Source organism: Lampris incognitus, chromosome 3 (genome assembly GCF_029633865.1).
Source record: "Lampris incognitus isolate fLamInc1 chromosome 3, fLamInc1.hap2, whole genome shotgun sequence".
NCBI classification, from domain to species: domain Eukaryota; kingdom Metazoa; phylum Chordata; class Actinopteri; order Lampriformes; family Lampridae; genus Lampris; species Lampris incognitus.
Genome location: NC_079213.1, coordinates 94,124,534 through 94,140,919, shown reverse-complemented (window position 1 = coordinate 94,140,919; position 16,386 = coordinate 94,124,534). Strand labels below are relative to the sequence as shown.

Here is a 16,386-nt window from a genome sequence, read left to right as displayed (position 1 = left end):
GAGGTAACACAGGGATTCGAACCTGTGATCCCCATGTTGGTAGGCAATGGAATAGACCGCCATGCTACCCGGACGCCCCCTGGACTGTTTTTTAAGGTTGGGGATAACCGCAGTCAGCTGAGACTGACCAAGCTATTTAAGATGAGTGATGAAACATTTTGCCCACTTTAATGTGTCCAGGTGAACCGATTCAACTTTCTGGGACACACACAAACACACTCAGCATGCACGCGTGCACGTACACACGTACACACGTACAGACGTACACACGTACAGACGTACACACACACACACACACACACACACACACACTCCAGGGTTGAAAAGTGGGTGATTCACGCAAGACTATTGGGGTCTGGTGTTCTCCACACTCCTCTAGCACAGAGACGACAGACTGTTTGTGCACGCCTCCACCAGGCTCTGTGTACACAGCTGGGGAGCCCATTTTAACTTCCACCTCCTATCCCTCCCTGCTCCTATCCCTTCATCCTCCTCCTCCCGCTCCCTCCCTCCATCCCTTGCTCTATGCATTGTCAGGAAATGTCCACCACTCCACAAAGAAACTCTATTCTGTCATTCCTGTGGGGTGGCGTATGGGGGTGGTGGGTCGTGCATGTGTGTGTGTCTGTGTGTCTGTGTGTGTGTTGGGTGGGTGGGGTGGTTATTTATTACCAGATGTCTGTAACGCTCCCCCGCCAACCCCCCCGCCCATGAATGTTGTGTTTTCCAAGAAAACAAGACCCTAAAGTTACATGAAGGGAAAGCAGGGTGCAGAGGGGAAAGAGGAGAAACAAGGAGAAGGGGTCAGGAGAAAGGGACAGGAGGGAGAGAGCTATAGGAGTCAGTCGGTGGCCAGTGGGAGCATTTCAAGCTGTGTTGTTGTCTCCTTTAAAAGTAAGGGGCTACGGCAAAGGCAGCCAGCTGACGGGGATAGGTGAAAAGAGAGAGTGAGACACAGAAAGAGAGAGAGAAGCAAGGAAAGAAGGAAGGAAAGATGGAAGGAGTAAAGGAGAGCCGAATGGTCTCTGTGAAGGAAACAGGGATCAAGGGTTTGAGGCACTTTCTCCAAAAGCGTGCATAGCCGTATGGAGGACAGGAGTGCCGATAAGAGCAGGCCAGACTATAAGGTCAAGGCAAAGAAAGGCCAATGAGATGAATGAAATTGTGGGCCAAGTACTTCCTTCCTACTCAGCGTACATAACAGTGAGGGGAAGGAGGAGCAGCGAAGAGAGGGGAGAGGTAAAGGTTCCGGAAAAAGTTGTGTTAGATATGCGCATCCAGGTAGCATAGCGGTCTATTCCGCTGCCTACCAACACAGGGTTCGAATCCTTGTGTTACCTCCGGCTTGGTCGGGCGTCCCTACAGACACAACTGGCCGTGTCTGCAGGTGGGAAGCCGGAGGTGGGTATGTGTCCTGGTTGCTGCACTAGTGCCTTCTCTGGTCAGTTGCGGTGCTTGTTCGGGGGGGAGGGGGAACTGGGGGGAATAGCGTGATCCCCCCACGTGCTACATCTCCCTGGCGAAACTCCTCGCTGTCAGGTGAAAAGAAGCGACTGGCAACTCCATATGTATCAGAGGAGGCATGTGGTAGTCTGCAGCCCTCCCCGGATCAGCAGAGGGGGTGGAGCAGTGACCGGGACGGCTCGGAAGAATGGGGTAATTGGCCAAGTACAATTGGGGAGAAAAAAAAAAAAGGGGGGGGGATCCACAAAAAAAAAAAGTCGAGTTAGATAAGGGACAAGGGTCAAGGCCCCTATGGCTTCTTTAGCTACTCAGTGCAAGCTGGCCAGTAGCAGAGTTTCTCAGCTCTGGTCTGAATTAGCTGAACAGAAATACAGTTGACCTTTGCACTCACATTTCTGTCCTCCCATCCATCCATCTATTCACACCTACTCACACCTACTCACATACCTAGACACACATATATGTAGGCCTGTGCAAACACACACACACACACACACACACACACACACACACACACACACACACACACACACACAGGAGGCTAACATCCACCGCCTGCCTGCACCATGTGATGTGAGCTGAGACAGCAGTGAGCGCCTGAATAATGGATAATCTCGGCATGTCTAGACTGATAGAAACGTCACACACATCAGCTCCCCAGCATCAAAGCCTGAGCACAGAACACTGCTGGGGTGTCGCGATAAAGGTGAGATAATGCCACGGCCCGCACCCCCTTGTGCAACTAAGTGGCGTCAATCTCCGTCCCATCCAGGACCCTAGGGATTAAACTCCCAGGCTTGATAAAGGTCTGTCAGTCCGGGTATAGACACCACTTCAATTTACTGTAGCGCATTCCCCCCCCCCCATAGAACTACTGCCTTTATCGTCTGGTTACCGCAATACAGCATCAGCACCTTAGGGCTTTCCGTAGGAATACCTGAGCACACTCGGCGCTGTTTTTTAGTAGGGAAACAGCACCCTGTAAGCACCATGTCATTCTGGAAGCTTTCTTTCCAAATGGGCAAGCACTGACTACATCTCACTGGTAGCACGTCTCTATTTAAACCCGTGCCTCCCCAGCATGCTTTCATCATAGTCAAGCAAAGTGTGGGCAGAACTTAAAATAAAATGAACATAAAGTAGTCTGAGAATGACAGGTGAAGAAGGGGACCTTACCTCTCTCGCACTGCGGGCCAGTGAAGCCGTAGACACAGGCACATCTGTTGGGCCCAATGCAGCGCCCACCGTTCTGGCAGCCATTTTCACACACAGCTGTAAGGGACAATGTAGAAGGGAGAGCAGCATGGATGTGATCTGCATGGCAGTTACTACACACACACACACACACACACACACACACACACACATACGTATGCAACCCCCCCTTCCAACGAGCACACACAGCCACACACACGTCACCCCCCCCACACACACACACTAGTAAAACCCCATATACATTCACACCCAGGTGCGCTGACTCTGCAGTAGCTTGTACTCACGCTGTCCACAGTGGATGCCTGTGTAGCCCTTCTGGCAGGAGCAGGATTCTCCCTGGCAGCTGCCTCCGTTCATACACCTGACGTTACAGGACTGAACTGTTGCGAGGGAGAGGAGGCGGGATGTTGAAATGAGGCAGAGATAAGAGACAGAAGGCAGGGGAGAGAAAGAGGCACAGGAGCAGAGGAGATGGTGGTGGAGACATGGGGAGGACAAGAGTCAACAGATGCACTTTCACTCTTTGAAAATGGACCTCCCGTGGGCGGCCCCCCTGTTGCCCGCAGGAGGTCCTGAGACATTTCTATTGCAGATGAAATTATCAACACTTTGCTCGTAAAAATGAACATGTTTCAAAAACCAACAAAAAAAATTTAATAGTTCAAATTACTTATTTTGTTCAATTTTCTACATTCCGAATTGTTTTGGATCAATATGTTTTGTATTTATTTAGTAAATTTTGATTAAAAAACATGTCCAATAATAACACAATTTCTTTTTCCTTTTTTTGACCCCCCCCCCTTTTTTTTTCTTCTCCCCAACTGCATTTGGCCAATTACCCCACTCTCCGAGCTGTTCCGGTCGCTTCTCCACCCCCTCTGCCTATCCAGGGAGGGCTGCAGACTACCACATGCCTCCTCCGATACATGTGGAGTCACCAGCCACTTCTTTTCACCTGACAGTGAGGAGTTTCACCAGGGGGACGTAGCGTGTAGGAGGATCACGCTATTCCCCCCAGTTCCCCCTCCCCCCTCAACAGGCACCCGACCGACCAGAGGAGGCACTAGTGCAGTAACCAGGACCCATACCCACATTCGGCTTCCCATCCGCAGGCATGGCCAATTGTGTCTGTAGGGACGCCTGACCAAGCCGAAGGTAACACGGGGATTCGAACCGGCAATCCCTGTGTTGGTAGGCAATGGAATACACCGCTACACTACCCTCGGATGCCGCAGATTTCAATTTCACAATTTGACACAATTTCAACACTTTTATCGTTATTATGGCTTATTGACTTACATAACTTTCTAGCTTAGGTTGTACAGATATTTTGGGATATGAAGTATCTGAAGCTACTCCAAAAAAAAATGACATCACAGTAAGCAACGATAAAAATGTCGATACTGGCAGACAACTTCTATCGCAGAATTCAACGGGTAAAACCTCACAATAGTTTGGGGGCTCTGCCATCTGTGACATGCCATAAATCTTCATTGTAGATCAGAGAAATAGGACTCACACCCTAAATTAAATCCGACAAGATAAATTTATTCCAGCACGGTTGGGCCAAACAATCTTCACGAGAACTGTCTGGTCCAGACAGTCTTCATCAGACTGTTGGGTCAAAATGTTAATCATGCTGCAATACATTTGTGCTGAAGCATTTATTTAGTGTGCAAGTCCTATTTCTCTGATCTATTTGGATTTCTTTGAGTCTGCACCTGAGTGAGTTTTTTGGTGTGCGTGCATCTTTGGGACACACGTCTTCATTCTGCCCCAACATAAAGTTGGAGAACTGGAAAGGGAAGCAGGGCAACCCCAACACCAGAATTAGTTCTTTACATGAAATCCTATACAGCTTTATGCTATGTTTAAGCAGGAATGCTCAGACGTTCACAACTAATATATACCAAGGACCACTCCTCAATATGAAGAGGGAAAGAGCAAGAAACACAAAGCCGGCTCGACAGTTCACATTTAAGTAACATTTAAAGATCACTCTTCCAGACATCTGGGCCTTGAAAGAAGCCTTGATGCTTTAACACATAAAGCACTTTTTATCCCCACTTCACTTGTATTTGCACAACACTGGTGTTTCTGCCGAGGGCTTAGATCAACAGACAGCACTCAAAGACCCTCCAGGGCACAAAACCAAAGCTAATCAAGCAGACTGGGGGTAGGCTATAAGTTGAGCCAGCTGTATGCTACAGTCAGACAGGAATGTGCTGGGGAGGGGAGAGAGAGAGAGAGAGAGAGAGAGAGAAAGAGAATGAAAAGGGAAGGGAAACAGATGATAGGTAAAGAAACATGGGACTCTGTCTTAAATCTGGTGCAAAGTGGCGCAAAGCACAGCGCAAGTGGCTTCGCAAGTTTCAGACCGACGCAGTTGTCATTTTCCTTTCCAGCGCCCACGTAGTTGAAATAGCAAATGTACTAGCGCCCATTTGAGCGCCCATGGTCTTAAAATGAGGTGTGGTTGGGTGCATTGCTACCTTGAGGTAGCAGAAAGCTATTGCGCGACCAACAAGATAAGGTAAGATAAGATACTTCATTGTCATTGTGTGCAAACAACGAAATTTCGTTTGGTGACTCTCAGACCAGCAACACTAGACAAGGTTAATGATTAAAAACAAGATAAAAACAAGTACAAACAACATTTAGTATAACAAGTGAGGTAGCAAAAGTAAGTAAGGTAGCAAAAATTACAGTGAGACAATAAAAGATAGCAGTGGCTTTTAAAGCTCAAAATAGTGCATGGGATTATTGCACATAGTTGTCCATACTGCAGCGGCTTTAGTAGCACTTAGTCCTCAGCAGCTATAGGCGGGTGTGTGTGTGTGCGGGGGGGGGGGGGGGGGTGGAGGCTACAGCTCTGGGGAAGAAGCTGTTCCTCAGCCTGTTAGTCCGGGTTTTGATGGTGCGGTATCAACAAAAACCTGGTCTTAAGTCAAAGGTGCAGTACTTTACTGTTATTTTAAGGGCTCATTATTAAGATAGTAATATCTATTTTACTATCTTGAAGGGATGGAACTGGATGATCTGTTGTGGCGGCCCCTAACGGGAGCAGCCAAAAGAAGAAGAAGAACAAGCTCAAGATCAAGAAGAAGAACAAGAAGAAGAACAGTAAGAAGAGCAAGAGCTATTATAATCATGGGCAGTCACTCAGGGTCGAGTACGACTGTCCTCCTTCTAGGTCCTTGTGGATATCCTTGCAGGAGGATGCCTGTGCGTGACAGCTTTTTATGTGGAGAGGCTGATGCGCCTGCAGCCACCACACGGTCCTTGGCAGGGGGTGGCCAGAGTCCAATAGTATGGAGAACCAAGATGATTGGGGACCACCCTCTGTTGCAGCCTTCATCCACCTTCACTGGCATTATCTTCCACCGGTTCTGCTGTTGAGGTCTTTGTTGGATTGCGCTTCATCTCGAACCTCCCCCTTGACCTATCCACCTTGGGTGACCCTACAAGGAGCCAAGCTCTGGATGGCATAGCTCTTGGGATCATTCGTACATCAAGCTTCTCCACCACGACAAAGTGGCAATCCAGGAGAAGCCGCTATTATAATAGCAATCCGTCAAGGTGCACGCGGACCTGGCTTTTTAAAGGAAATGGGAGATTAAACTCTGATTGGTTTATTTCATGTTACACCCAAAATACACCTATGATTAATTACGAGACTAAGTACAACCCCTTTGAACCATGAGCATTAAGGCTCGTATATGCTCTCGGTAGATGCATCCACTGACAGCTGCAGACACCACAGATGCATGGTAGTTCTGTTTATACTTTCTGGAGCCTGCTCGGGGGAAACGTTCCACACATGCGCAGTAGATTAGTGTCTGATGTATTCCGCAGCGTCTAACGCATTTCCGTGCATGCGCACTACGAATCAAATCAAAATGGTGAAAAACATGGAAGAAGAAGAGTTGCTTTGTCTGTTGTACTTGGTGCAATGAAAAGGGCAGAAATCGCAGTACACATTTGATTGTCTTTATATTGTTTTAAAAATGAATTGTAGAGATGCGGGTAGCGACGGACCTCTTCACACAGCCTCTCTACAAATTCAGCATCCATTTTGGTTTCCAGCGGCGCCCCCCCACCCTCCACACACACACACACAAACAAACACACAGACGGTCCTTTGATAATGATCAAGTCCATGAGTGCATAAATGCTGTGGTGGTGTGGGTAGTATGATATGAAGCAGGAACCACCTGGCGGTCGGCGCACATTACCCAATCCGACTGCTTCAAACACATGAACACAGTTTTCACAAGACTAATGGGGCTTCCTGGCAGGCGCCCTGCATTCTGCTGATGCAGCCTCTCGCTCAACATGAGAGGTAAGGAGACGCAGACAACGTTTAGCAGTTAGGGCACTGTATTTTCTCTTTCATTAATTTTGCTATATCTCTTTTGGTATCTCTACCTACTCCCCTCCACCCCCCTCCCCTTTTCCCTTCTCTCAGTTTAGGGCCTGAGTACTGAGTGGTGCGAAGGCCCTATTGTATTTGTAGGGTTATTAATTATTATTATTATTATTATTACATATTCAAATGCATTTTTGAGGTGCTAGGGGTGCTCAAAAACTCATAAAACTTTGCACATGGGTCAGAAGTGGTCACCACTGATATCTGATATGGGTCTTGGGCTTGGGTGTGGCAAATTGACTCGATAGCGCCCCCTAACAATTTTCAAAGTCAAAGCCCCCATCTTTAAAATCAACGTAGATATACAAAATTTAGTAGGCAGATATAACATCTCCAAACTTACAAAAAAGCCTCTTGGAGCTATACCCTAATTCCAACAGGAAGTCAGCCATTTTGAATTTACTGTGCAATTTTTGTGCAGTTTTTGCAATTTCCGGGCATTGTACTTTAACAAACTTCTCCTAGAGAATTAACCAGAGTGGCTTTAAATTTGGTCTGTGACAACTAAAGGCCTTTGTGATGCTAAATTGCAAAGATTTTGTGTTTTTGTGGGATGCTCTTGATGTGGTGTGCCGGTCAATTTGCATGTTTCACCATGAAAAAGGAAGTTGTTGTAACTCAAATGTACATTGTCCAATCTGCCCCAACTCTCTCATAGTTGATAAGAGTCCAGGCCTGCACACATCTACATGTCAATACTGAGTTACAGCCACTGCACTTTTATGATCTCTACCTAGCAGGTTAACCAGATCCGTCTCAAATTTGGTCAGGGATATCCGAAGACCTTCACAATGTTGAATTGCGAAGCTCTTGTGTTTTCATAGAATGATGTTGCTGTGGCGATGTGGAATATTTGAATGTTTCGCCATGAAAGAGGATGCCGTTGTAACTTAACTTTACATTGTCCATTCTGGCACCAATTTCACAAGCTGGATAAGAGTCAAAGCCTCAAGACATCTACATTCCCATATTAAGTCATAGCTCCATCTACTGACAACAGGAAGTCAGCCTTATGTGACAAACATCATCCGACTTAAATTAAATTTACATGGTGCAGTCTGCACAGGATATTCAGTAAATAATGTATAATTAGTGGGTGTTCTGTAGCGCCACATCGTTGACACAGGGAGTGACATTTAACTCCATGCTACAGCCGATATTCATGAAAATGCATATGCATGACAGGCAACCGCCACTAAATTTATTACTGCATTAATGACACACTTGTGTAGTACTGCCCACTGGCAGTAGGAAGTGAAGAGTGATAGTCATAGTGCCACCTACTGGCAACAGGAAGTCAGTCTTATGTGACAAACATCATTTGATTTAAATGAAATTTACATAGTGTGGTCTACACATAATAAACAGCAACATGACGTTTAATTAGTGGGTGTTCTCTACTGCCATAGAGCAGAGAGAGGAAGTGATATGTAACTCCTACATGCAACATCCGATATTCATGAAACGCATATGCATGTGAAGCAACCTCCAATAAACGTATTGCTGCATTCATGACATACTTGTATAGCATCTTCAACTGGCAACAGGAAGTCAAGCCTTATGTTACAAACTTCCTTTAATTTACATGAAATTTCAAGTGTGTACTTTTTAAGATTATTTTGGCATTTTCAGCTTTTATTTGATGTACAGGAAAGGCAGGAGAGAGAGAGGGGATGAGATGCAGCAAAGGGCCTGGGCCAGATTCGAACCAAGGCCACTGCGGTAAGGACCCAGCCCCATCTGGTACGCACTCCACCAGGTGAGCCATCGGAGCGACCTTAGTGTGTGTTTTCTAGCACCACATAGTGGACACAAGAAGGCTTCACTTCATAACACCACTTAAGGCAACAGAAACTGAACCCTAAGTGACATAGTTCAGCAATTGTTTACACAAATTCCAACTTGTCCTCTCCAGCACCACGTACTGCACACATTTAATAATATTTTACCCATAAACACAGCCCAATAATCGAGAACATTCAGATCAGTGTCAACCGCCCTCCACTAGCATTACCACGGTTGCCACTCCCTCTGATGCGCATGAGGTGCAAGGGCCCATTCATCGCTGCTTGTAGCTTTAATTTGGTATGTTCCTCTTTCCCCATCTCTCCCACTGCTGAATCGACCATGATCTTCATCTTTAATTACAGACGTTAATCACCCCCCCACCCCCCTTATGTTTCCTCTCATATACTCTTTGACATTTCCGGCACGTCTGGCTATCCCGGTGAGGGGAAGTGACTCAGCTTCCTGGAGGTGAGCTTGTCAAATCAGACTTTCTACGTTTTGCATACTAGCCAACAGGAGGCATTTCAGCCGTGGTAACCCACCCACTTATAATGACTGGTAGACAAACTAAGTGACTATGACCGAATGAATATGGATGACTGAGTATGTACTTTAGAGGTAATTCACTATTATTATGCTACTCTATCATAAGTCTGGCTTACTGGCAACTCGAACAGGATAGACTTTAATTAAGTGAATAAAATTGCAATAGTGTGGAACAGGATATCGACTCTGTAGCATTTCAGCAATTGCAAAGCAGTGGTATGGTTAAATGCATTTAACCTGTCAACAAGTTTTTCTGCAGATATCTTCATGAATATGAAGTCTAGCGAGACTAACAAAATCTCTCTGTTTCCTAATGTGATGGTGCAATTCAAACTAACTTTCTCACGTGTGGGACAAATCTTGGCAAACTCTATGTACAGATTTGGCCGCCGTTGTTTCCTGGATAGTGTCTCCTTGATGACACATGGTGATGAATTACAGTAAATACTTTGGGACTCTGGGGTACAGCGAGTTTATGGGTTAGTGTACTAATGTGTTCTCTCTGTCTTTCTTCTTCTTCTCCTCCTCTGTCAGCACAATGCGCACTGCACAAATATAAAATTTTCACAAGTTGTCTCATGTTATATTCTTCTTAAAAATCTATTTTTCTTAATATGAGTGGAAAAGGAAATCTAATAGTGGGGCAATACAAGTCTCCTTTTTTCCCAATTCAAAACAATTGGTTTCAATAATTTGCTTAGATCAAGTGTAGTTTCTGTAGTTTCTCAATACTTGTTTTTGTGCAATTAGTCTAGTGTATCAAACTAATGATCTGCCTAAAACTGCCTTGCTTCAAGACTTTTTACTAGAAAAATTTGAACAAAAGTATAAAATTCAAAACAAGCGGAATTTGTTGTGTATTGGAGTAGAAATTAAGCACAAAGTAGGAGCTTAAAGTGAACACAACTTCGGGCGTCTGGGTAGCGTAGCTGTCTATTCCGTTGCCTACCAACAACGGGGATCGCCGGTTTGAATCCCCGTGTTACCTCTGGCTTGGTCAGGCATTTCTACAGACACAATCCGCGGGTGGGAAGTCGGATGTGGGTGGATATGTGTCCTGGTCGCTGCACTAGCGCCTCCTCTGGTCAGTTGGGGCACCTGTTTGGGGGGGGGGGACTGGGGGGAATAGCATGATCCTCCCACGTGCTGCGTCCCCCTGGCAAAACTCCTCACTGTCAGGTGAAAAGAAGCGGCTGGCAACTCCACATGTATCGAAGGAGGCATGTGGTAGTCTGCAGCACTCGCTGGATCGGCAGAGGGGGTGGAGCAGCAACCAAGACAGCTTGGAAGAGTGGGGTAATTGGCCGGATACAATTGGAGGGGGGAAGGGGTAAAAAAAAAAAACCCAAAAAAGGTAACACAACTTTACTAAAAAATGCCATCTTCTTACACACTTCTCTCCTCTTACCTGTTCCATACTCTTACATGTTTGTACTGATCCCTACTGGCTGGAGTATACGTATATGCTGAACATACAACATTTCCCCTTTTGGGGAAAAATGAGAACCTCTAGGTAGCATGAGCAGCCTTTCTATTTCACCAGTGTAAAGGCAAAACATTTTCTTCTTAGTCCCTCTGAATGTAATGTCACTCATAACATTTTACAGTACAATGAATACACAACCTCCATGTTGTACTTCTTTCTATTACCAAGTAATGTTACATGACATTGTGGAAACAATAAACATAAACACCTCAGAAATCTTTTTCACTCAGTCAATAACAGTTGTGTGTGTGTGTGTATGTTACTTGACAAGTCCCTAAGCCACACTGGTGGCTGTCTCTCTGGCTGGTCTTTCGGTCACCAGAGCCGCTTCATGTTGTGGTGCTGATGTGTCCATTGCAGCTTTACTTTGCCCAGTGCAGAGTGAAAGGCAGGAGGCATTCCACATTTTGCCATCATCCAAGATGTAGGTGTCCTTTCCTTTTCTTCCCAGCATGGTTCGAGGTGAACTGAATTTGGAAGCATCTTTCTTCACGAGTGGGGAACCTCACTGGCATGATTTCTCTCCGCTTTTAGCGTCAATACTTTTGCTGCTCACTTAGTGTCGGTGTACACTTTCACCTTACATTGCTGAGCAGTCACCCAGTTGCACACTGAGTCATCATTCCACATCAATGTTCTGGCAGGTAACGTTCAGTTTTGCCCTCAGCTTGCGATTGAACAAAAGTTCACTTGGTGCAATTCCAGTGGTGGCATGTGACATGGCGCCGTAGTGGAGCAAGAAATCTGTGACGTAAGCTTTCCATGGCTTACTTTCCAGGGTGGCTGTCTGCACACAGTCCTTGAGAACACAACTCATTTGTTCTACTGCACCATTTGCTTGGGGAGAATACAGGGAGACATGGGTGTGCTTGATGCCCCTGTCTTTAAGACAGTCATTGAAAGCAGAGGATGTAAATTGTCACCAGTCAGTCACCAGCTCTAAGGGATTTCCAAACCTACTAAATACACTGGACAGGAAAGCGGTGACTGTGGCTGTAGCAACATTACTGGTGAAAGCAATTTCAGGCCATTTGCTATAACAGTCAACAAGGCTGAGGGCATACCTACAGTCCCAGCTTCCAGACTCAAAAGGTCCTACAATACCCAGCCCCAGTTTCTCTCATGGTGCAGATGGGAGAGGTGCAGGCTAGAGAGGAGTAAAATGAGCTTTTGCACTTTTGTCATGACTTTGGCACAGCTGGCAAGCAGAGATTTTTTGACTGGACAAGAGTGTCCATTCCTGGTCACCAGTAAAAATCACAAAGGCACTGCTTGGTCCTAACAATGTCTTTGTGGCCTTCATGTGCCAGTGATGCCAGGGTGCCATGCAGGGATATGGGCACCAGCAGATGGTGTGGGCCTCTGTAAACCAGGTTATTTTGCACATCATCTCTAGAGCTCATCTCTAACAGGAAAGTATGGAGCCAGCTCAGGTGGGACATTTTTTTAAAAATTTTTTTAGGCCAGCTGGCCTACAGATGCCTGCGTAAAGCAGAGTTCAGGGCAGGCAGCACACTCTTTTGAAAACTGACACTGCACGCTGCTCAGAGGTGAGGAGGGCTACTAATTCAGGTTCAGTGATGGCCTCTGGAACATCACTGGAGGGCAAGAATAGGCGTGAAAGACAATCTGCTGTTGAATTTTCAGACCCTGGTTTGTACTGAAGGTCATAATTAAAACAGAGCAAGTGTACAAACCATCTTGCTATCTATGTGCATCCAAGCATGCCCCATTGCTTTTGCTGCTAGTAGCATTGTCAGACCACGACGATCGGTACAGAGTGTGAAACGGCCACCCCACTGAAATTTTCACCATCTTTCAAGAGGACACCACGGCAATTCCAGCAATCTGGAGATTGAGAGCAGACACCAGATCCATACCGAGCAGTGGTGTGCCTTGCTCAACAACATAGATGAATGTACTGGTTGTATTCTTATCGTGTTGGACATGCACTGGAAGGCATCCATGTACAGGCAAATCAGCTCTAGAATAAGTAACCAGCTTTACCTTCAGTGGCAAAGGGATAAAGTTTCATCGGTAGAGGTTTTCTGGTAGTATTGACACTGATGAGCCTGTGTCCACAACCAGCTCAATACCAACGGGTGACACTTTCTCGGTCCCTATTTTCACAATGCATTTTAATTTTAACATTCATCAATCCAGTGTTTAGCTCAAGAATATGCAATCTTTGGCACAGCTTGCTTTTTTTCTTTTTTTTTTACCCCCTTTTTCTCCCTAATTGTATCCGGCCAATTACCCCACTCTTCCAAGCTGTCCCAGTCGCTGCTCCACCCCCTCTGCCAATCTGGGGAGGGCTGCAGACCACCACATGCCTCCTCCGATACATGTAAAATCGCCAGCCACTTCTTTAACCTGACAGTGAGGAGTTTTGCCAGGGGGCCATAGCATGTGGGAAGATCACGCTATTCCCCCAGTTCCCCCTCACCCCTGAACTGGCGCCCTGACCTACCAGAGGGGGCGCTGGTGCGGTGACCAGGAAACATATCCACATCCGGCTTCCCACCCGCAGACACATCCAATTGTGTGTGTAGAGACGCCTGACCAAGCCGGAGGCAACACGGGGATTTGAACCTGGATCCCCATGCCTGGAGGCAACGGAATAGACCACCACACCACCTGGATGCTTCTTGCACTTTTTAGCTGAGCTGCGAACTCGTGCAAAGTGTTCCGTCTTATCACAGTTCTTGTGTTTTGCCTTTGCACCTGAACAATTAGCAGCACTGGCCATGTGTGACTCTGACCCACAACAGTAGCAGTTTTGCTTGGAATGTGAGCCACGCGCTAGCATTTGGTGATGCATGGAATCTCTGCTTAGCTGGAGTGATCTTTTGCAGCAGCAGCTAGCATTTGTGCATGTTGCATGGCTTTCTCAGTCTGTGTAGCTAAAAGTACTGCACCTTTCAGAGTGAGATTGGGCTGCAGCAAAAGCGTCTTTCGTACGCGCGCAGATGTTTCCTTTTCAACCAGCTGGTCCCTCGAAATCTGCAGTCACAATGCAAACTCAGATCACGCAATGCAGCAATAAATTCCTTAATGGAATCATCCGCTCTTTGAGCTCGTAGTCAGAATTTTGTGTCGTTCAACGACTGTGAACTTGGCTTAAAGTGATTTTCCAATGCTATAAAAGCATGTTTCAAAGTTAGATCTGTGTCTCGTAAAGTGTAGAATGTTCTTTGCCCTTCGGTTCCCAGGCACTGTAGCAAAACAACGCATTTTCTAGCCTCCGGCCAGTCATCCCCCACAGCATGGCTAACGATCAAGTAATCCCCGAAAATTTTCTTCCACAGCTCAAAAGGAAGTGAAGGTTGGCTCGGGTACGGCAAAATTAAGCAGGGGCAGTTATCGTTTATGCTGCCATCCTCGTCACCACAATATGTTGTGTACTGGAGTAGAAATGAAGCACAGAGTCGGAGCTTAAGTTGAACACAACTTTACTAAAATAACGCCATCTTCTTACACACTTCTTCTCCTCTCTTACCCTCTCCATACTCTTCTTACATGTTTGTACTAACCCCTACTGGCTGGAGTATATAAGCTGAACATACTACAACAGAATCATCTCTTGTGGTTGGCGTAAGTGCTGTCTCTTTTAAGGAAATTTATATTTTTAGACTGACAATTAAACTAAATGAATTTTCAGACCATGTGTGATTCCAGTTTTCAACTTTAACTCAGCTTAGTTCAGGACACTAGGCCATACTTAACTCACAGCTCTCCATTAAGTGACTACACCTCCATCTATTTCTTTCTCTCTGACATTCTTTCCCTTTCTCTCTGCTCTGGCTCACAAAAGAAGAAGTGAAACGTGAAGAATGACGGGAGTGACTGATTGCAGTGGAGCAAGCCGTTGGAGGAAACCGTTCCAGCATGCTGTAATGCAAACTCCATCAAAGCCAAGGGCAGTTTGGGTAAACTCATCCATTTTTCAACAAGCCCCCCCTAAAAAAGTGTTTCTAAATAGGTCAGCAATGGAGGGGGGAGACAGAGCTGGGCTGAGACTGGAGGGACATCAGACACAGCAATAACAGTCTCTCTGCCCATTTACTTTGCAGACACTGAACTCTCTGCCCTTGTGAGGGAAGGATAGAGAGATGAAGAATCGAGAGATGAAGGATGGAGCGATGGAGGGATGGTGGGACAGAGGAGGTACAAGTTTGGTAAAGTTCAGCTCATGTGATGTGTTCTCCCTGTACCAGGGAATGGAGAGGGGACGCAGGCAGAGGAGAAGTGAGAGGAGGAGGTAGCAAACTCTGGGATGTAGAGACTAAAGGGGGTGATCTCACTGGCTGACACTGCCCTCCACACCCCTTGCCATGGCACTCCATTGCCCACTGGTGGAGTGGGATGGTTTGCCCCGATGACCCATGTCTGGGAAGCTACACGAGCATAGCAAAAAATGGAAGAAAGTTTTCGTGTGTGTGTGTGTGTGTGTGTGTGTGTGTGTGTGTGTGTGTGTGTGTGTGTACGCGTGCGCACATGGACCATTTGAGTCTTCCAGACACGTATGAGGGGGCTGGGTGTAGCTTAACAGTCCCACAATGCACCTCTGTATTCTGTTACCGTTGTCGGTGAGCTGTTCACATCTGGGTGTTTTTTACGAGAGGCTAGGAAACACAGGAAGTCGGGGCTTGTGTATATATTTAAATATATGTGTGTGCATGTCTGTGGACATTGAGTGTGTGTGAATGTGCGTGCAGATGCATACATGCGTGTCTGGTGAAACACTGAGGAACTTTATAGTTGTGTCCTGTCCTGATTTACACACACCTTAGGGACCAGTGACAAGTCAGCTGTTGCTTCAGAATGGTTGTGCAATGTAGGGAAATGTAAGGCTGACAGGCTGTCAAGGCAGGTTGTAAGTTAAAAGCAAAGGCCTTTTCCCCCATTCTAGATGAATCACAGTACTGTACCATGTTTTCAGTGCAGTTAACGCTGTACCACACATGCATCATCAATTCTGTGTAAATTAAGCCAATTTCCTCCATTATGGAAACATACCTCATACCTAATGTAACATAACATGACGGTGAGGTCTGCATAGACCTCGCTGTCATGTTATGTTACATTATGTTATGTTAAAAGTGAGTGGCTTCTATTAAAGAGGCTCCTCTTGGGACTTCGTTTCCCAGGGTTCACTAGTGCCTGGATCCTTCAGCCACTGGAAGCCAGGCAGTCTCAAGACAGCTGTTTCTGGCCTTGTGGGAGGGAATGTCCATGGTAATCGTTGGGTAATTACAGTTATGAGAAGATGAGGTTTTAAAGATGACCCGGAATGATCCTCAGCACAGCTGCTCTGCCCAGAACTGTCTATGGGTTTATTACAAGGGTGACGTAAAGAAAAGTCTACGCCTCGGTGTGCTTCTGGACACTGCCGGGAGAGGTAATCTATGTCCTCGACTATCAATTAATGTGAATTACAACAGGCATTACATTTGGA

The 16,386-nt window shown here is 46.2% G+C and overlaps 1 protein-coding gene across 1 annotated transcript in view; it reads right to left on the bottom strand.

The window, feature by feature from the left end:
- fbn2b (fibrillin 2b) overlaps positions 1-16,386 on the bottom strand; it is a 109,371-nt gene that overhangs the window by 74,133 nt on the left and 18,852 nt on the right. The window contains 2 exon segments of the mRNA XM_056276303.1: positions 2,641-2,736; positions 2,964-3,059. Of these exon segments, the coding sequence (XP_056132278.1) occupies positions 2,641-2,736; positions 2,964-3,059 (192 nt within the window).